General features: G+C 39.8%; 1 protein-coding gene across 2 annotated transcripts; it reads left to right on the top strand.

Moving 5' to 3' along the window:
* Window positions 1-4,471: 4,471 nt before the first annotated feature.
* LOC145453510 (uncharacterized) lies at window positions 4,472-20,689 on the top strand. Of its 2 annotated transcripts, none has more exons than XM_080331484.1 (3): window positions 4,472-5,907; window positions 8,122-8,229; window positions 12,309-20,689. In XM_080331484.1, the coding sequence occupies exons 1-3, from the start codon at window positions 5,855-5,857 to the stop codon at window positions 12,439-12,441; spliced, it is 294 nt and encodes a 97-aa protein (XP_080187610.1). In that variant the 5' UTR covers window positions 4,472-5,854; the 3' UTR covers window positions 12,442-20,689. The 2 variants fall into 2 exon arrangements, with proteins under 2 accessions (XP_080187610.1, XP_080187609.1); XM_080331483.1 differs by lacking the exon at window positions 4,472-5,907 and adding an exon at window positions 5,920-6,803.
* Window positions 20,690-22,158: the final 1,469 nt, after the last annotated feature.

Below are 22,158 nucleotides of genomic sequence, written 5' to 3' on the forward strand. Positions count from 1 at the left end.
TTGGCGAAATTGAGTGGGTTCTAGTGCTCTGAAATCGCCGCACTTACCTCCCCTGACCGCTTGTCACTGGGTTCGCACCATCGCTAATCAAGACTATGTCGGTACCCCTAAAATGTCGATCCTGGACCGACATCGTTGTCAATATACTAAAATATCTCTCTTGCATAAGACCATCATCCGGCATCATGTGGACCACGAGACTTAATTGTAGGTTGTAATTTTAGATCACAAAGTCTCCCTTAACGCAATTCTACCACATCTCGATAGAAGTTATTTCAACATATTGTTTCGAACTATAGGTATTGTATTTTGCAGCACACGACATGTCGAAGCGACATCGTGCGAAGAGACACTTAAATAGTTTACGATGCTTCAAAACTTTCTGGCCAAATGATGAGCTAAATAGCCTCGTATTCGAGAGCTACGAATCACTTTGACGGTATATTTCTTCCAGATTAATCGGTAAATCTGATACAATAATGTAGGCTGTATGCAATTAACAATAGCATTAACTAGTTTCACTCATTTTATATGATTATTTTTCGCGCTTCTCGAGGAAGTAAGGACACGGTGATTTTCCATATCTTCAATACCGTAACATAACATTATATCCGTGGGTTAAATATATCCTCCGAGCAGTTGCGTTAATCGCACAATAAGGGCGCAAGACCATCATTTTCCACTGTGATTTTTCATGTCTTTAAAGGATGGGTCTTCTACGTCATCAAATTTTTGCTCTCCTGGCTACGCTCTTGCACACATGCAGGGTAAAGTTACACACTTGGTGCAGTATTACCTCTATTTTACCGAACTAAATTCAATGTGAGTTTAGCTCTATACCACATTATCAGTTGATTTGCTATAAAGTCGTACAAAGCGATAAAACAAAATCTAATACAATTTTAACATATCGCCAAACGAAGAGATGGAATTGGTATGTGTAGGTTATGGATGGTGTGGACCTCTGAAAGGTTCAGGTTCGTGTGAACGCGAACCTTTTTGAAAGGTTCTGAGTGAACGCGAATGCGAACCTCATTACGTCACGTGACGTAATATTGCTAATTTCAACCCTACATTTCAGTGTAGTGTTAGCCTATTTTAATGTACCTTCTACACCAGGCCTGGGCAAAGTGCGGCCCGCGAAGCCATTCTGTGCGGCCCGCGAATGGTTGCTTAAAATTCATAACATTAAACCTGCATTTCGGATGTTGATGCGTGGACTAAAACCATATTGGCTGTATCAACCAAACAGTAAATTCGTTTACTTTGAAGCCTGTTCATTAATAACCACGTTTACGCTGCCTACGTACCTCGCTTGCGTAATCCAGATTCAAAATGAAGGCAATGTGGCAAAGTATGAGTAACCCCAGCTTATAGCTTATTGCTCTGTGTATTGACTGACATTGATATTACAGAATTCTCTCATCAACAACCATAACCTTACATGCTATCAAACTATCCGTCGGAATTGCTAGCATGCTGGTTGTTCCTTTTAATATGTTGTGATATCATGATAGGGGAGTTGGCTCGAAATTTGTCCCTATCATACAGGGGGGCGTGTCTAAAAAAAGTCTGAGAACCACTGTTTTAGTGTCTTAATAGAAGAACGTGGATAGGGGTTTAATATTGCTTCGAATCGTGACGGCAAATAGATATTTTATCAATTACCGCCACTTCCTCATTACCTAACATCAACACACTTACTCAACAGTATTTATTAACAATGTGATTTAGAAATAAAAGTGAAATACTATACGGAGAATATAGCTAATAAATTTCACTCGGCCCGCTAACGTATTTTCTACTTCTCATTTGGCCCGCGAAGGAAAATAATTGCCCACCCCTGTTCTACACGATACCTAGCGACGACTCGGGTCAAAAAATGCCACAATGCTAAAGTGCATATTGACGTTTTAAACGTCGCCAAATGTATCAACTGGCGCAATCAGATGATATAATAATCTCATAAAATCAATATCTTTCGTCACTTTGTCAACAATTTCAACGAGGACTTGCAAGGGGATATAAGCTTACGCCTCAACAGTCTAGGCCAGACCAGACAATGTATTCGGAGTCTGAGTATTGCTATACGTTGATGTTGAGCAGAGTGTGAAACGGGTTATACAGCCAGAACCGTAACAGCACTTCGTCTGCCCCCCCCCCCCCTACGCCCAAAAAACTTTGGTTTCGAGCCCCCATAGAGTGATAAATCGAACTTCTGGGGAGTTGAACCCCTCAGACGCCCCTCAGGCTATACGCTTTTGGCCGATACCTAAATGCTATATTGGGTATACTGTTGGGTGAGTTAATAGCTGATAACGCCTAAACGCGCTAAGCGCGAAAAATTCCAATGACTCATGATTGAATCGGTCAATATGATCGGGAATTGCATATACAGTGCTATCAATTTTTATCCTCTCTTTGTGCACGTAATCAGATTTACCGGAAGACCTGAGTGAAGTGTGTAGGAAACGGTATGACACCTAAATAATAATTTAAACATCTTCAGACAGACCTGATGATATAATGACTTCATCACATGATGCTTATCTGTTATGTCAAAAGATATTGAACTCGCCCAAAGATACTAAACTAAAAGACCCACACGATTTAAATTGGTAAACCTAACCAGCAAATAACTATTCCTTGCGGGATTTCATTTGACTTGTGTGTTTTAGATCGTAAGGACAGGAACATTCGGCGCCAGCCATTAAGGCGCCTGTGAACAATTAAACATATATGTATATATATATCAAAGGTTTCTGTCACCACAAGGGCAGTCCTCTTCGACCATAGTCTTCTCGCTGCTGATCGTTCTGGCACACTTCTCGGAGTCGCATAGTTACATGGCCTATAACTTTATATGTTTTGGTGCGTTGTGTCGTGGTAATGGCCGACGTCAAAGTGCCCATTACTATAAATCATGCGTAATTTTTTGTTGGGGGAAGGGTACACAATAATCAAGACATCGGGCAGTATTAAATCGCGCATAGCGCGAAAAATTCACGAAAAATTTAGGAGGGGGTTAGGCTGCGGCAGTTACGGTCCAGTATACAGCAGTAGCTAACACCCAAATCACACGACTTTGGTTTTTATGATACAATATACATATGAAAGCAAGATTGACCTCTTACGCCTGCTAGATTTTTCATACATCAGGCAACGATATCAAGTTCGTAGATTGGTTGAATAAGCATCATTCGCTGACTACCTGCATGTAGTTTATTTTGTTCTTGATTTTGAGTGATTGCTGGTAAAGCTCAGAGCAGAGAGTCACTAAATAACTTTTGTAGCAAAGCAAGTAAAATTTTTGAGATTGTCAAGGTGCATGCTCGTTTGGTGTTGATTTTTTATGCTGCCAGCGTCATGCATACAGTGGCCCAAAATGCAATAAATTTCCACCAAAGATGTTATAATGAAATGAAAATTGTAATATATGAAGAAGGTTCACAGCGCAGAACCTACCAAGGTTTGTTTCTGAACGTGAACCTCTAAATTTCTGAGGTTCACACACAGAACGCGAGCGTGAACCTCACGTTTACACCATCCCTGTGTGTACCACTAGGCGCTTACTATATAGGTATGATCCTGTACACTACGGTTGTCAACAACCTTCTTTTCGAAAAGATTCAATTATTAGATCGTTAATTAGTCGACTGCTCATCGGACGCGATTCAAGCGCTTGGATTTACCTTTAGTACAACCATATGGGGGTGCGCCGGACCATGAAAATATCTGAAAAGAGGCACTGGGGTAAAAGGTGAAGAATCACTAATCTATATCAATATTATTGTCTGAGTAGCTACATAATGTGGTACTCAACATAGATTACATCATTAGAATGTAAAAAAATGGAATTGTTCGCCCAAACTACTTTTCATCAAGAAATCTGGCTTCGGGTTTGGAAAATTTCACGATGTTTCATCCCATACTGGCGGATACTTTGTACTTATACCTCATGTCAAATCAGTTACCCTTGAAAGATGGCACTAGAATCATGCAATATCGATTGAAAGAATATGTCGAGCTCCTTTCCTATAGGCTATCTACTACCAAGTGAATACTATGAGTTTCATAAATTCTTTTTTGACTAACCGCCATCTTTTTATGCAAACAACAAGCTTTGTGGAAGCGATGAAGATTTTGGATTCTGTCATTTCGTGAACTGCTTAGCATTTTCTCTGTCAACAGGTGATTAGATAGTGGTTCACACTTAACTGGAGTTTGTTTATGTACGTACAAGCGAGGAACATTTGGAATCAGCACGGCGCTGCTTCTCGGCTTACTTTTCTCTAAATACAGCTGCCGTGTTATAAACATAGCCCGAATCATTTGTGCGTAACTCCGGTCGCAGACTTCAAAAAGGCTACTTCGGTCACTCAATTTGCGATGTCTATCTTGTAAAACTCTGGATTTAACATTCCCAGTCACCAGCCGAGATCTATTTCCACTATCAGCTGAAACCTATCCGATTGAGCAATGGCATTTCCTATGTTTTTTGTTAGGCCTCAGTCGATTTCTGTTACTTGATCTTAATTTTCCTGGCACGGAAACGCAACAATTACCTATCCAATGTTGGAAATAGGTATAGAATTCCGCTCTTGGGTGGCTTGTACTCCAAAGTCCTTCTCCCGATGATAGCAGCGGTATAGTTCTTCTTTTTTACTTTTTACGCGCAGTTAATTCAGGGTTATAAGATGACATAATTTAGTAATGTAGACAAAGCTACGATCTGCGAAAGGGAAAATGCCGCTTCTGTGTAAACACCGAGTATGTTAAAATCCATTGGAAGTAGTAGTTTATTTTACTTGGTACATTTACCGCAAATCAAAGAGATTTGAAATACCCTTGTAAAGGTTTATCTCAACGTGATCTTCGGCGGAAAGTGGCCATCGGCAATCTCCGATTCTCCATTCGTATACATCGCTGGACTAAGGTCGTTGTTTTGACGTGATATGAACCTTCCGTCTGCTAATCTATGAGGCGAAGCATGCGGCTTTCGACATTTTATAGTTATGTTACGATGCCTATATACTTGCGATGCACCCGACCGGTATATATGCCTTGTATTGCTTTGATCAATATTGAGCCATTAGCAGAAATGAATATATCGTGAAAATATTATTGATTGCATTGGTATGTTGGCTGATTTCTCGACTATACAATAAACATAGTTTGGAATAGAAAATATAACGATAATTATAATGGATAGAGTAATATGACACCATGTATGGAAGACTTACGTATTTCAGATATTTCATCTGTGATTTCCAATCGTATCATAACAGAGTGATTGGAAGTAAATATAAGGAATAGATTGCGTTTCTCGTAAGTTTCGGTTATGACTTGCGAGTATTCAGTCCTCTCTCACAAGGAAAACGACGAATTGCTTTCAGGTCACTTGGTAGGCTATAGAATAGAGATTGTCATCATGATATATACTCATGCCATATATCCTGTTTATGATCATAAATGAAGTCTTCAGTTTTAGGGCTATATTTTCTGATTTAGTAAATAATGTTTACAGTCAATCTTCAATTGTATAACTATGCGACCGAAGTTAATTATAAATTCCCCCGAAGGCTACTCGGGCAACTGCCGATACACGTGTAGGTAGTTTGCAAACAAGTATAGAAGTAGAGTTCGCTGTAAACAGATATACGAGAGCGCATATGCTTCCAAGCTATTCAAGTACGCTCAACAATTGTTCTCTTGAAGTGCATATGGTAGATTATATTCGGGTAGGCTACAGCATAGTCGTTGGTTTTGCGTAGTAGTCTTGGAATAATCTGTTGTAAGTGGAAAGCGTCAGGATGCGAGCTAGTTTGATGATATTGATTCTGCTATCTATGCAATGTGTGCGCTTAGGCAAAGCAAGACAAGACCACGCTCAGGCAGCCCGAAGAAGTAAGTATGATAAGTATCGACTATCAATTCTTTTGATCGTGTGATTGGTCTTCTTCATGCTGTTGAGACGATGCGGCGAGTATTTCGAAGTGGAAATGTAATCAGTAAACACTATTATTGTAATCAGTAAGGGAAGTTTTTTGCAACTTTTGCAATTTTTTCAGCTTCCGGGAACTTCATAAATAGGCCTACTCAGAATTTGCAGTATGGTGTTTTAAGCTGTTTGAAGAAGTTTTATATTGCAACTTTTTGCAACTTTTGTCATTTATTCATGCCACTTTTTACTGCAACTTTTAACAAGTATCGCGCAAAAAGCAAAGGCGTGATGAAAAAAGAAAACATGCCATAAAACTATTTCTAGTAACGTTCTCTCTTTGATTTGCTGAACAAAGAGCTATGTGATGTATTCGCTGCATCTCAATGTTATCTATGACACAGTGACTCGCAAGCTAGAAGTTCACAAACCACGGCCAATCGCGATAGTGCCTAACTATATATAAATACATCGCGGGATTGATTTACTGTCGTTCAAATTTGAGGACCTTTCCCTTTTGACAGACGCCCGAGCGAGGCCGCCCTTAATTACATTGTCACTGCGGGGTAACCTTTTCAGCCTATGGATTTTGTTAAAGTCTCCAGCACTCAGTTTTGCTGCAATGCATTTTGTCAAGTTTGCAGACCTACGGGGCTTATTGTGTGGTATTTGACTTGGTTTATGGTTTATGGGTTATCGCTTTACTGTTTGGGTTTTTGCGGAAAAATCATACCGCACTGTGTTATCCTTTTGCTGCGTACCGGCAAACATGTAATTTTCAGCGGTCTCACCAAGCCGTCCGTGAAAAGGGAAAGTACGAAATTGGACAGCTGTGCAGGAGCAGACAGCGAAATGCTGTCATGTAAGTTTCGAACCTAAAGAACATAAAAATGTATGCATGATCGATCGAATAGCGAAGAAAAAAACGAAACAAGCAGAGACCCTGCAAATCTTACACTTTTCGAGTATCTCATACCCTAATATACCTAAAAAATTATAAATGCAACTTTTACTGCCACTTTTGCTAAAATTAAGTGCAACTTTTCGACGATTTAGGTGCAACAAAAACTTGTCCTAGTAATCACGAATTGTTTTTCTGCAAAAAGGTTCTCACTGACGAACATAAGAAAGTTGTCAGTAAACGAGGTGCCTATTACAAACGTTGCCCTTGAAGTTTTTCTCCGCAACTACTAATTTAAACGAGCATGCGCTTTCTATTTTAATGAAGGCTAAAGAAAAAAACGAAACCGGTTTCGCTGTTAAGATGACATGAGGGTTGTTGTTTCCAAGACTCGAATCTCACTATTAATGCCCGAAATACAACAACACATGTCTCATTGATTCGTTAATGCATGACTATTAAATGTGGTCAATTATTTTGTGACTCCGCGAATTACGTGACTCGGCGAAACCTTGCAGATTGAGGTAATGATTCGGCAGGTTAGAAAAATGGAAGAACATCTAGTTCTGAGGCTTTATGCCTGTGCATACGGTTCATATTGCAAGGAGAGGGCTATTCGACGCTGGCAATAAAGTCGCTTATGGATTATTAACATTTAAACGTAAAATATCGAAGGTTGCGGAAGTCATTTTTGATCGAGGTGTTCTCGCCGCCGACAAATCGCCGACAAGATTAAGAAACACTGATATAGGCTTTCTAATTTCTAAGTTTGAATGTGATTATGATTAGGATTAGGATTGGAATATACAAAATTTCTAGATTGGGATTAGAGTTAAGAATTGAAGTTTTGGATTTGGTTTGTATTAGGACATAGAAATCTCGAATCCGCTCATGGTAAATATAGCTCCTTTGACGAAACAGGCTTCTAACCCCTGTCAGATACGGTCATCATTCTCGGAACATTTGATTCCGTACCAATGATATATATCTACGAACTATATCGGTTGAGCCGACTATTTCGAGTGTTCCCACCATTCCATATCGCATACGTCGGCTGTATCGGGAGTAACTCGTCCGCAGGCTCATACCACATAGTTTTTGTATGAAAGTATTTACACAATTATGGCGTAATTATGCAACTTTTAAAAAAAATTAAAAAGGCCATTGTTTAAAACACCGTTTAAAACATGTTTTAAACGAAATCTTCTGAACAACCATTTGTTTAAATGAAACTCTAATTATAACCCATACCTGTGCACACTAACTCGTTTTTTACCAGTGATGAAAGCATTCCGACTGTTATCCGACCAATGCGAAGCTGCGTACTGTCACCTATCAACTGCGTCAGACTGTACACGCATTTCGAGGATCAGGAAATCACGCAAATGTGAGTGTTGGTTTTGCAAGCAATTGCATTCCACTGATTCCACTATCGTATTTCTGACAATCGGCAAAAACGATAATATATAGTTACCATACACCTAATACTGTATCGTTACTATATATGTTAAATAGACGAAAACACGCACGACAGGTATTTCGGGGGCGAAATCGTAAAAATGACTTTCTGGGCGGAATTATATAGTCCTCATAGGTGTCAATCGAACCTGCTATCTGTTAGCGTGGAAGCAGTAGAATGTACCACTGCTCTGTACTCGACACCTACGGTTGTAGATTGGAGCTGTCCGAAAATATTTTTGAACCCCATGAAATTGTTAGGTTGTCTAACTAAATGAACGTTCCATTTTTTTTCGGTGACCGCAGTCATCCCAAGTTTATTTCAGAAAGAATTGCAATACATACAAAGGTAAAAGTAGAATAGAATATATAATATTTAAAAATCACACTCACAGTTTCTCAGCATACACACGCATGAAAGGGAACAGACACAATAAATATTCAAATCACTCTCACATTCATACCCACACACAGTCGTGTATCGCAATTTTTCTTCATTCTGGTCCGACATCTTCGCTCTTGGCTCCGTCATCATTATCATCATTCCCGTCAATTCGGTCATCTTTGTTTTGATCCTCGTCGTCATCGTTGTTGTTTCATCGCTCTTTTCGTCATGTTTCTTTAGTCCAACGCATTTTGACATTGCGTTGGTTTGTTTTCATCCTCGATAAAGTCTGTCGTGTGCGAAATATCTTTGAAATATTGTTTACGCTAAGCATCTCGTACGTGGCGCAAAAGACCTAATCGGTTACAAGCGCCACTATTCCAATAATAATAATAATAATAATAATCCTCGATAAAGGCTAGCTCATTTCGGAATGCTTGTTCCTCAAGTGTATTTCTGAAGAATTTCATATTTTTAACTAGTCCTTTCAAAATTTTTCTCGTCATTTGTTCGATTGTCTCGGCCGAATTGGCTATGACTTTGTTGGCTTTGTCCAGCGTAAGTTTCTGTTTCATTATTTCTTTTTTGATTATACTAAGAACCGTCCAATCTTCAGATCCCTCTAAACCTTCGTTATAAAAGATGTGGTCTTTTCGGAGATATTTAGTTCTCAGTAGTCTTCTGAAATTATGATACAGCTTTCTAGTGAATTGGCATTTTAGTAAGATGTGATCTAAATTATCTTCTTTTTGTTGACAAAATTTGCAGTTTGTATTCATTTTTCCTTGTGTCCCTATGTTGAATAAATTCAGTCTTCTTTTGTCATCTCCTAGGAAGTATCCTTTCAGAGCTACTCTTTTGTTGATGACTCTCTCTTGATTCGTGATCTCGTTATTGCAACCTTTATCCACACTAATTCCCATTCAATCGGGTCTCCTGCGGATAAAGTCGTGCTTGCTGTTGACTCTTTCGTCTTCTTAATTTCTTTATATATATCTCCATGGGCGGCTTCCGCCCATGATTCATCTGTCCATTTATTTTATTCGCCACCTCTATTATATTTTCCCATTCTTTTGTGACCGTTTCTCTATGTGGCGAAGAGTTATTATATAATTTTCGGTTTATGTTTAGTATAGTTGATCCTAGCGTGTAAATTGCCTCATGATGCCAAAATTCAGTTGGCTCTTCCATTGTTTTGGGATCTTGAATTTTTCTATTTTACACGCTTCGAATTTACTTTTGATGCACGGTATCTTCAATTTTCCCATGATTTCAGAGGATATCATGCGTGATCTTTTTATCGGTTCCATTTGTTCCGGATACCAGATAAATTTGAAGAACATGCTGTTCATTCTATCTATTGTATTCTTCGGGGCTTCTATTATTCTAGCATTGTATATTATTTTTGTTGCTGCCAAACTTTTGAGTGTTATTTTTTTTTCCAAACCATGTTAGTTTTCTTTCCTTGTGCATGTGAATGAGTCTATTGATTTTGTTCTATTCTTTTGTCATAAGTCAATTTTATGTAGTTCTTTCCGAAATTTTGGCCTAATATTTTGGTAGTGGGTGTAGTATACCCTCTATATTCCTTTTCCTGGATTATACCTGGTTTAGTTATGAGGATTTCTGTTTTTGATTTATTTAGAATTCGTCCTGTAGCTCTACCGAAGCAGTCTAATTCTTCGAAGACGATTTTTAGTGATTTCTCGTCTTTCACTATCGCAGTAAGGTCGTCTGCATACTGCTGTAATCGTAATTCATTTTTCCCTATTTTTAATCCATTTATGTTATTATTATTCATTATTTTCCTCGCTAAAGGGTCCGTCGTCATTGCGTACAGACACATACTAAGGGAACATCCTTGTCGGAGCCCCCTAGTTATCTGTATATTCCTAGTTAAGGTACCATTCATCTGGATCTGACTATAAGAATTTCCATACAGATTTTCTATTAATCTTCTTATGGCCTCTGGTATGCCGTAGGATTCAAAAATTTTGAAGAGATATCCATGGTGCACCCTATCGAATGCCTTATCTTTATCAAATGATACTACTATTAGATCCGTTTTCTTGTAGTATGCGTAGTCTAGTGCCGCCTTAATATTACGAAGGGCATCCGATATTTGCCTGTTATTTATTCCACATTTTTGTGTATTTATAATCAATTTTCCCGTTATCAATTTTAGTCTGTTTGAAATTATTGCTGTAAGTATCTTATGGTCTTGATTTAAAAGTGTTATTGGCCTCCAATTTTTTAGATCTTGTGCATTACCTTTCTTATAAATCAATTTTACGATGCCCCTATGCCACGAGTTACAAATATCACCCAAAACAAAGCGTTATTATATAGTTCTTCCATGCTTTGTTTTAATTGCTCCCAGTAAGTAACATAGAAAGCTTTGGGCAGACCATCACTTCCCGGAGTTTTGTCAGTGTTCATCTGGTGCAATGTGAGTTTTATTTCTTCCTGTCTTATTGGCATGTTTAGTAGTTCTTGCTCTTCTTGGTCTATTTCGATATTCTCTATTTCTTGCAAATAGACATCCTGTTGTTTTCCACTTATCTTCTCCTTAGGATCCATCACCCACCCACGATCCATTTGAAATTTGGCTCAATCCCAACCCGTAGAAGCAAAGTTATTGACGTGGAAAATTTTGGATTGGACAAATAGTATTTACGGTGACAAATTCCTTAGTTACAAGCATTTTAACAAACCGCCACTTCGACTCCAGTCAGTAGGTGTTGCCTCAACTGCGACTTGGCTACAAAGGGTGCTGAAAAATTTCCGTGACTCCGAATATCCTTCATCAAGAAATAATTTAACGAAACTCCGACTCCAGACCCCTACCACCACCACCGATCGTACCTTTAACACCACGTTGAAATGAATATCATCCACGTGATGTATGTGAATGTGAACAACAGGCAATCGATTATTTGTATTACGTCAGAAATATGGAAAGTGGTCTAAGATGTGACAATATCTACCGAGGTTTTGGAGTCATGAAGTGTAATGGGAATAAATTGATTGCCAATCACTAACAAGTTTAATTTAAAGAACGTCTTGAAGGTACAAAATTCCAATATACCATTAAATGGTATATTCATATTGAAATGAACCGAAATAAAAAAAAAACGGCTGTCACTCGGCAATGGGTGGTCGTCAGCAACTACTAGAGAATTGCTGGAAATAACATTGTATATCAACAATCGTATAATCATATATGCAGTATCCGGCATGAAATTTCGAGTAATGGGGGCGAAGAGATCGGTTAACCCTGATATACTTATATAAATAGATGGTACACATTCAAGTTTAATGTATTTCCTAGGGATATTCGTACAGAAATATTTATGCTATGTACAATACGTTTACAAAATGACGTCACGGGTTCCATGACAATAGGAAGCAGGCCGAATGTCCCCACCCCAAGTTATGTAACATTTTAATGGCTGCTCTATGGAGCATGGCATAGTCCGATACTTTATGCCTCTTAGAATTAGATGAATATATAGCATTCAGTGATTCTGGATGAGCATTCAGTCGGTTTGCTAATCCGGAAAGGAACCTACTTCTTCGCATACAGTATACATAATCCTAAAGGAATTCATTTTTATTTCCAGTTTGCCGCATTTGCTTGAAACATCTTTGCAATACGGAACTAGTGAAATCGCCACTGGTGGGATTGCGTCTGCCTTGAATGTGATGTACAATTGTACCTCTTCAACATTTCCGAGGAACAGTAACAGTGTATAGAGACGTGGATTCGGCGGGAAATATCGCATGCTATTTTGGTCCGAATAGCCGCGTGGACACCTACACCTTTTTCGGATATATTGATTCTGTTACGGATATGATTGCTTTACAGCCGATACCTCAATCAGGCAATACCTCATTTAGCCTTCCCCCTATTGTGCAAAAATCATTTGCTTGTTACATTTGCTTATTACACAGCAGAGCCTCCGAAAATACAATTCCAGCACTTTCAAACGGAAGTTACGGGATTGACGGCCAAAACAATGAAAACTTATATAATAATTTCAAAACTGACTTGAAACATTGGCGTTAGCGATAGAGGGTGTGGAACCACCCTTTAACCCAAACTCAAACTCAAATGTGCTCGCGGGCCAATTTCCTAGTTTCTGATTACCCCGCAGGCCGCAGCATCAATATTGATAATCAAGATATTTCTGAAAGTATACACTTTTTTGATGGGATGAAATGGTCCAATTGATAGTGAGCCGCCCTAGCAGACTGACATTCCACAAGCATCGTGAAAATATTGGCAAGTACTTGGAAATTCAAATTTCTCTCTGACCACGTGTTTGAGACCCCTGCTCTGACCCCTATAAATTCCAAATTCCAAACCTAATTCTGTAAATTGTTGTAAGCACTGCACAATTGCACATGCACACACTGTTTTTGTTTGTGGTATCCATGGTGTTTGTCGACTACTATGGTCATTTACTCCAGGCCATTTTTTATTCCGTAGCTGCCGACTTGTAGTGTAGCACGGCCCACTTATATAGGCTTTCATAATACACCGCTTTCAGGGATGGTATGGCGGGAGGGAGCCAAGATTAGGGTTACCATATTTTTGTGAAGCAAATTCCGGACACTCTTTAGCGCCCACTGGCGGATTTAAAAATGAGGTGACACATTGTCTGTCAATATGACGTTACACTAGCAAAGCAGCATTGCCCTTCGACTGTATACAGCAGTGGTAATGGTACGTGAAGGTCTTCCAGGTGGTACGCGAGTAGATTCTGTTTCTTCGACCGAAGGAAGTTATTAGTTCAGGTGGGGTTGATTTTGAGTTTTTGAAACCGCCGTCGTCGTGGTAAGGTCGTCGTCGTTGGTAGGCGCTATCCCACCAGTGACGGCCTACGGGAAGGAGATCTAGTCGTAAAGCATTGGGATTCTTACCTAACCAAATTCCGTCTTAATATATTTGACCACAATAATTTCAAATGGATCCACTACAGAAATCATATACTACGCCTTAAAATGCACCTCAATACGGTGGAAACATTTTGACCGCGTTCGGCGCGCTTATCTTATGTCGGTGGTACGCGAGCACTGCATAAAACCTTGAAATGGTACTTGGGTGAAAAAAGGTTGCGAACCACGAACCACTGCTATACAAGAATGGAGTGGAACATAGGTCATGAATTGGGCGATCTGTTATGTGCGCTCTGCTGATTGCTACTTGCTAGGGTTTGCAATAGATTTCTTCACGGTCCGGGTGACATCGTCTTGCGGGCCGTATCTGGCCTGTCTGGATTGTGTAGCCCTGCTATACTGTTAGGTCGGTGCGGCTATATGGTTATGTGTTTTAATCAGATCCGAAACAACATTTTTTCTGCCCCCTTCCGCCGAAAAAAACACTGATCTTGGGCCCACCATAGGGTAGTCGATGTAACTTCTTGGGCACTTACAATATGCATTTGGCTGTTAAATTTATTGAATGGCTTCTGTCAATATTATTGATTCCTCCATATATTAGGCTACTATAAAATGCACCAGCAGGTAGCACATCCGGTGATTTCCAACTTTTTATGGTCGCGACCTCATTTCCAACTTCAAAATGTTTCGTGGCCCAGCTCGATCCAAACTTGATAAGCTGATTACTAAAAAAATTCAGCTTGCCCACACTTACGGCATAGGAAGCTGAATATACGTCCAACATCATCGCGATCCCCAGATAAAGGAAAACGACCTCAAGATTCGGAACCACTGTCTGTGACAGAACCATCCGAACGGCCTTAACCAACCCTAATAATATACCGTTAGCTTATAATTGCGATTACAATCAGATTTATTTCAGTATATGATGGTTATTTATATTTATTTTCATTGCTAATTTGGCGAGGGTGGTGCCTGGTGTCCATAATAATATCAATATACGTTGCATTAACTCGTGCGATGCGCGAAGAAAGAATTTTGAATAGCATAAATCTGCTTAAAAATAACATTGTTTATGTTTATTTACGAAAAATTTTAAGCCTACTTCAAGCTTTCAAAATTCCGGACATTTCGGCATATTTTTGAAATTCCTCCTGGACGCAGATTTTTCAGTGAAATTCCGGACATGTCCGGGAAATTCCGGACGTATGGCAACCCTAGCCAAGATAAACCTCTAACACTTAGATAAGAAGACATATAGGCTACTATATGTCAAACAGGACTCCTAAGAGTAGCAAAACCAGCATTGAGTGATCCGAATCTGAATTGAGTATTCAGCTTCGAGTCGAATTTAAGTGTTCGATTAGCATGCATTATAACATCAGAACAGTCTGTAACATACGAAAAGTCCAATTACGATCCTTTTATGCGACCGCAATGAAAATAATGCCCCTTGAACATCGCATTAAAGAGTGTTTTTCGACCATGTCTATTTCATTGCACTTTGTGACAATGCTGTGAGTTAACCACAACTTCACAGAATTATCGTTCCCAATTACGCTTGTAGCATGTGCTGTTTTAGATGGTATGATACCGATAATCAAGCTTTCAAGACGAGCGGGAAAAGTATCTAAACTGTAATTCCAGTTTTAGAACCAAGTCGCTACCGCCGAGTCACAAGTCATCTCGAGTCGTCGCAAATCTCTGTTCGATTCAAGTCAAGTCACTCGATTTTCAAAGGTGACTCGAGTCAAGTCAAGTCAAGACACTTCAAGAGTCAAGTCACTAGTCAAGTCAAGCTGTTTTAAGTACGCCTAGAGTACTGATTTATTCTCAGGCGAGGAACGAATATCGAGTTGAAAATACAAATACACGAAAAAATGGCATTATATCGCTCACGCATACGTAGAACTGCTAAATCATGCCATCAATCAATCGGCAGATTATATTTTCATCTGCTCAAGACACACAAACAACACAATGTGATGTAATGAGCAGGTAGAGAGATGCCTAACGACCAACCAGTTGGGGTCTCTTGAACTGACATCCACCTCGACCTATAGTGTCTGATGCCACAGTCATCTTCGATGTTATTCATTTTTCGTCGCTTCTTTTTAGAAGCTATTGTTAGCTCTTTTTCTTTCATTAAACGGTCTTTTTTTCTGGGATGTTTTGCCGACGTGAGAGCAACGACACGGGGGAAGAGGATTTTATACCTGATCCAGTTGTTGATGAGTAATATCAACGTATAAACAATATTCGTTCGATTTAAATCACACAAGAGTGCACACTGGGTACTGTGAGCAGTTTATAGCACATAGATACAATGCATTATATTAGTGTATTACTAGTTTACAACGTAAGCTGTAAGCTCCGATCGCTTCGTTTGCGGTTAATTTATGTGATATCACAATAGAGACTCGGAATGTGCACAATCACTGAGTGATTGGTTGTTTACGCAAGTCACCGACGCGTATCATTGACAATCCGAACTTATACAAAAAGTGAAGTTAGTGAAAGAAAAGAGGCGTATAATTTCAGTACTCAGACAATCGCCTCTCACCACTCGAGACGAATCATTACAATTACTATACTCGATTAGGATTCGAGTGGTCATTTCTCCGAATATTTCATTGACTTCTTTACCTCAGAATTAAAAAGCCACAAGTACAACACATGCTGGTTTGTTTGTTTGTTTGTTTTGGGGTATTCATGGTGTTTGTCGACTACTATGGTCATTTACACCAGGCCGATATTCTTCTTATTTTCCGTAACTGCCGACTTATAGCACGGCCCACCACTAGGCTTTTGTAAGACACCGCTGACACGGATGAGGTGGCGAGGAGGAACCTAGGTAAAACTCCAACACTTAGGTATCGAAATTCGGAAGTCGACTTCGGTCGGACTCGAACCCGCACCCATTGGTGTTGCAGCCGCGGATTATACCACTGCGCTATCTCGCCACAACACATGCGGGTCAACGTTGTCCAAATATCATATGATCGACCGGAAAGATCAACGCTCTATCAAATATGCAGGACCTGACGTGTGGAACCGTATCCCGCCGGCCATCCGACAGTCGACGAGCATGACCACATTCAAGTGAAAATACTAGTCCGCCCTCAAGATTACCGGACCAAGACCTGACCTATCGATCTTGCCTTCCGTGACAGGCCACCCCATTTTTGTCGCTTGCTTTTTCTATACTATCTTCTTTTACTTTTCATTCAGTGTGCATGTGCATGCCTCCTCTTTACATCGCCTAGGCCAAGGTGGGTGTCTGATTTCAAAGACTACTGCAAGCCGTTTCGACACCTTCCTATGTTTTTATTGTATCGCAAGTTTTGTGGTGTGTTGAACTGAGCATCCGAATCACAGCACCCATATCCAATTGTTCTTCGCGTGTCTGTCAAAGAACATTGGGATGTGAAGAAAAGTCGCAGCGGGTGGTGCTTGCCTGTAATCACGCAAAACGCACTCAGCTCGCCTGCTGTTGACCTTACAGCGAAACACCCAGCAGTAACTGAGTGTCGGTCCCAATCGATGCTTCTCTCAAGCAACGCTTCCACAAGTACACGCCACGCAACGCCATTAATGTACACTTGTACATGCATATGTTTAGACCTGATAAATGGACACTGGACACACAAATACGAAAGCGAATTTGACCTCGACTGTTCCGACACTCCTTCTCTTTCGTTAACTGAGTGAACGCATATTAGTCAAAATGGCGGCGTTGCTTCGAAACGCGCGCAGCCAATGTATAGTCAGTTGAACCGGGTTCAATTTTGTTCTGAACGATGAAAACGTGGTCTTAAATCTTCGCTTCCTTGCTGAATCCCGCACGCATAACATGTAGCTGAGTTTTGTATTGTCATGTTATAATCTATTGAACCGGCAATTAGATCGAGGATGTTAAGATAATAAAGTCAATATTTTATCATGACACTGACCAATGTGACCATGCATTAATTTTAAAATTTATTTTCATTCTCGTCTCGTCGGCTAGTATATGGATCTCGAACGAAATCAGGCGAGAAAGAGGTGCCACTAATATGTTTGCGGATTATTGTGTTTGTAGGTAGTGATAAGTTACATTCATAACATATCGGAGTGTATACAAAGCCAATACACTTTATGGTCAAAATGTTAAGATGAAGTGAACAAATACTGTGAGCAAAAAAGACTGTAGCAGCAGTATATCCATGCAAGTTAGGATGCCGTTTGATTTAACTAGAAATACGGGGCAGAAGTCTGTCTACATATTTAATCGAGTATTTATTTAGGTCAGAGCGCATGATGGTAGGCTATATAGCAGCCTATATTTGGAGCATAATTTAGCAACCTTTAAAATAGTCTGGTTGGCTTTTGAATTGCCATGATGTGAGATAAGGCTACAATAGCAGCAGCCATTTGCTACAACATGTGTCATGAAACATGTAATAATGACCCACGCCGTTATAAGTGAAACTCAGCAACTTCCTTGTGCCCTCACCCCTCACAAGTGTTGTTGACTCCAGTCTTGAGTTGCCATTTTTTAATGATTTTACTTGGTTCGAATCACTGCCCTGCAATGACTTGACTCAGACTCGCCGTATCAGAAGTGTGGATTGACTCGTGACTCGGAGACAATTTTCCACATAAATTTACAGCTCATCAACTACTCTAAACCACAAAACATTCTGAATATCTCAGCCTCACTAGGAACGACCAAGTCATCAATACCTATCCTTGATTTACTGGGTGCCATTACCATATACGTTTTCGACCTTGTTATTATTCCATCACCAACGAGATTTCAGAAAAATAACCTCAGGCATGCCCACGGCTGCAGCCAAAATGGAATTATAATATCATTACAGCCACCGTGCAGTTATTTATTCGATAAATATCGTTTTTGTGCAATTAGGTGAGCATACATGTCACACATGCTTAAATCCGTCATGCGCGATGTCCGGGATTGTAAATAAGTAGGATTTACTAGCACCAATGATGGGCGCTGGTTTTGTAATCAGTATGTACTTTGCGCGTTGTTTCAGAAGTCTTCCATTGCATTTTAATCCACATCGATGGTCTACGTTGATTTTGGCGTAATTCATGCACACAAACCGTGCACAAATGATGCCCAAATATCCATCATTTATATGAATACTTGCTGATTAATAGATGGTTGTACTAAAAACTATTCTTGGTACTTTTAAAACCATTTGTACGAAATCTGCGGCTAACAAATTCCTCCTTCTCTGAAACTTCATTTATCCTCCACATGTATGAGCTTGGTACTACCTCAACCCGTCATGTTGTATTTGTTTCAGTATGCGTCGTTTACATTGAGATATACCTCCACAATATTTAGCATGTGAAGAGCATTTCCAGAAACTTACACAACCCGTGACTCCTGTAGTCATAGTAGTTTAGAAATGGCATGTACCAAGTATTGCCCAGGCGGGATGTAGCCTATACATCTGCACCCATATCCGATCGTCCACGCATTAAAGCCAGTGACTCAAGCTAAAAATATTTGGTGGCCTAAAATTATTCTAAATCATAAAATCCAAGCTGACCTGAGTTGGCTTTCGAAAAATTTGGAAACATCTTGACCTGGCGCGAATTCATATTCTCGGTGACTCAAAATGACTTGTGACTCAATGATAGCGATTTGCTGCAAACAATTCCTCTCACCGTCATCCAACAGACCCATGGACACGATTTTGAGTCGTGGAAAAGAGGTTAATATACACTATTCTATGCCATATTTCGTATTATCATCTTAATCTGACCAGCCGTTCCAAGATGTATGAAATGGAGCACAACAGCATCACATCAAGAATAGCCAACTACGATTCAATTACCGTGAAACTGGCACAGGGTATCAGAGCAAGATATTGTGAAACATTTCTGATAAAGTGATAATTATGTATTAATTCGACAGTATGTCAGTTGTTAACGCCATTTTGTAACCAACCCCAATATTCTTGCGATCGAGTACGTGACCCATACGCATTTCATCTTTGAGTTACTAATATTGTGCTGACAGCGTGACATGATTTGCTGACACCGCATCATTGCTTCAATCGATCTCGCAAGTGACCTAAAATTAGCAATTAACAAACAAACTTGCGAGGGCGCACCTTTGTCAAAGACTTTCCAACTGTGGTATTGCGTAACATGTTATGCGATATCTGAATGTTAAAACTGTGTGACTGCTCGCCTCATCTACTATTCTTGGCACTAACGATGCAGTGATGTTTCGTGTATACCCATCAAGTTAACAGGGTTTGTGTTATCAGACGGTATCTGTGTAATGATCGGTTTTGTTATTTATAGTTCCTTCGTCTTCCCACATATATCGACCGCTACGCTAGGCCAGTGTTTCTCAACATTTACACCTCGCGACACCCTCTCAAAGGGAAATATGATTCGCGGCACCCTAGCACTCCGAGTAGCCTGCATGGGTGGCGAGTAGTGTAGTGGTACGTTACACTGCTGCCACGCAAAAGGGATTGCGGGTTCGCGTCCGACCGAGGTATTTTCCTAATCATCACCTTCCCAAATGCTAATATACCTGCCGAGTTGGCGTTCCATCGTCATTGCAATACACCTCAAAGTCTGAAAATCGGCATTTTTTCAAACAATCGCACCGACACAGAACAATGACCACAACAATGACCGTTGCGGCGTTGGCGCGATTGTTCAGAACAATGCCGATTTTCAGACTTTGAGATGCAGTCCGGGGGGGTTCTATTGCCCTGATGAGATTTTAATGTATATTTTCGGAATCAGTGCGACAGTAGCTTACAAATAACATCAACTTTGTTTAATTTGAGCGCTCGGGTCGTCAGCTATGGAATTAGCAATTGTGTTGCTTTCAGATTGCTGAGCAGTTATTACCTCTGAGCAAGCAAGCGTGACGAGCGGGGGGGTGCGTAGCTATATGTGGGGTAATTACCTATAGTCAGAGGCTGGGTGCGATAGTACTAAAGATTAGCTCTGCCAATGTTTCATCGATCAGATAGACGATTGCTTATGCTTGTTGTTGTTATGTTACGTTTGTTGATGAACATGCTGCCAATCAATAAACACTGATGCCAATCCAGTGTACGAGGAAATGTAGTGAGTGAGAAAGCTCAGGTTGGCGAAGTTGTTTGCCTCAATAATTCCCAGACATCGTAATATTGATAACCCGCGATAACCTTTTCTACTTCAAGATGTATCTTCTCTGCTAATGGCAAATGACTGCACATTTAATAGTTGCGTAACTATTCGGAAAGGACTAGAATTGCAACTATATATAATATATTTACGTAATAGAAATCAGTTTATTGTTGGCTGGCCTGGCTCTTGGGTGATATTGATCATGTTTCAGTTTTATCGCCCGAGTGCTACACTTTCTATATTCTGCTTTCGTAATTATCATAACATGAACATGAAATAAGAACGGTGATACAATATATTACATATGCGGAATACAATCATGCCGCATTTCAACTTCTTGAAGTAGGAGCAGTGAGCCTTCGTATGAATTCCAATTTATAAACAATTTCCATAGTAAAATAGGTTTGTGACCTCTGCTCACACCCGATAGTACTTATTACTTATCGCTCGTGGTGACCTATTGATGTATCTTGCATACTGACCATCGCAGCAGGTGTCGTTGTAAAATTGAACACGGGGGGATTAATGGGTCGTATTAGCGATTATGGCATTATAATATTTATGTTGGTGTGTCATGAATCATCGGTCAGTATCATGACAGTCGGTAATCGAATAGCAAACGAAAGATTTAAAAATATTTGAAGAGTCAAAGATTACGTACATAATGTAATTCCCAAACTTTCCGAGCCTGCGGCCGCTAAATTAAAGCGATATGACAGTAATCCAATTCTAGTTTAATTCGTGAAATGTTTGTATGCTCTAATTCTAATTCTAATCTAAGGTGTGAAATGTACTTATGCTCTAGTTCTAATCCTTATCTAATTTCTGACGTGCTCCCATGCTCTAATTGTAATTCTGATCTAATTTGCGGTTCTCTTGAAAATGCCCCTTTGTCCGGGCGTTTTGTAGCGAGAATATCCGTCTCGCGCAGGGAAATCCAGTGCCAAGCGGTCATCGCATTGCTTACTAATTGCTCTAACTCGGAAAAACTGTGTAGCCTAGCTCTAATTCTAATTCTAATCTGATTTGGAAAAAGCTGTGGAGCTCTAATTCTAATTCGAATCTAATTTGGAAAAACTGTGTAGCGCTAATTCTAATTCTAATCTAATTTGGAAACGATGAAAATTTTCTAGTTGTCTAAGTTTGCGAATATCAGCTTGAGGTGAAGTCCAGCAGTTTTGTATTAAACCAGCAATATACTATAATGACTATAATGTATTCGGCGGTACTAACAAAAGTAACACTATCTACAAAAGATCGACAATTACCGCAATTCTCACGAAGTTACGATTTTCAGTCATGAATTTATAATATCCAATGTTCAATATCCAACGCAGCCTGTTTTTGACTTCGAATTAGTCAACAGATTAATCTAATTTAGCGGATATATTATTTTCGAAGTGGTGGTCTGGT

This window comes from Botryllus schlosseri, chromosome 13 (assembly GCF_051294905.1).
Source record: "Botryllus schlosseri isolate E-star chromosome 13, Bs_hap1, whole genome shotgun sequence".
Taxonomy (NCBI): domain Eukaryota; kingdom Metazoa; phylum Chordata; class Ascidiacea; order Stolidobranchia; family Styelidae; genus Botryllus; species Botryllus schlosseri.

What these genes read in the sequence shown, in the direction of transcription:
- LOC145453510 (XM_080331483.1), top strand. Translation starts at nt 6,524, where the DNA reads ATGGATTTTGTTAAAGTCTCCAGCACTCAGTTTTGCTGCAATGCATTT. An exon ending in AGACAGCGAAATGCTGTCAT is followed by an intron (nt 6,804 to 8,121) that starts GTAAGTTTCGAA and finishes GTTTTTTACCAG; the next exon opens with TGATGAAAGCATTCCGACTG. An exon ending in GATCAGGAAATCACGCAAAT is followed by an intron (nt 8,230 to 12,308) that starts GTGAGTGTTGGT and finishes TTTTATTTCCAG; the next exon opens with TTTGCCGCATTTGCTTGAAA.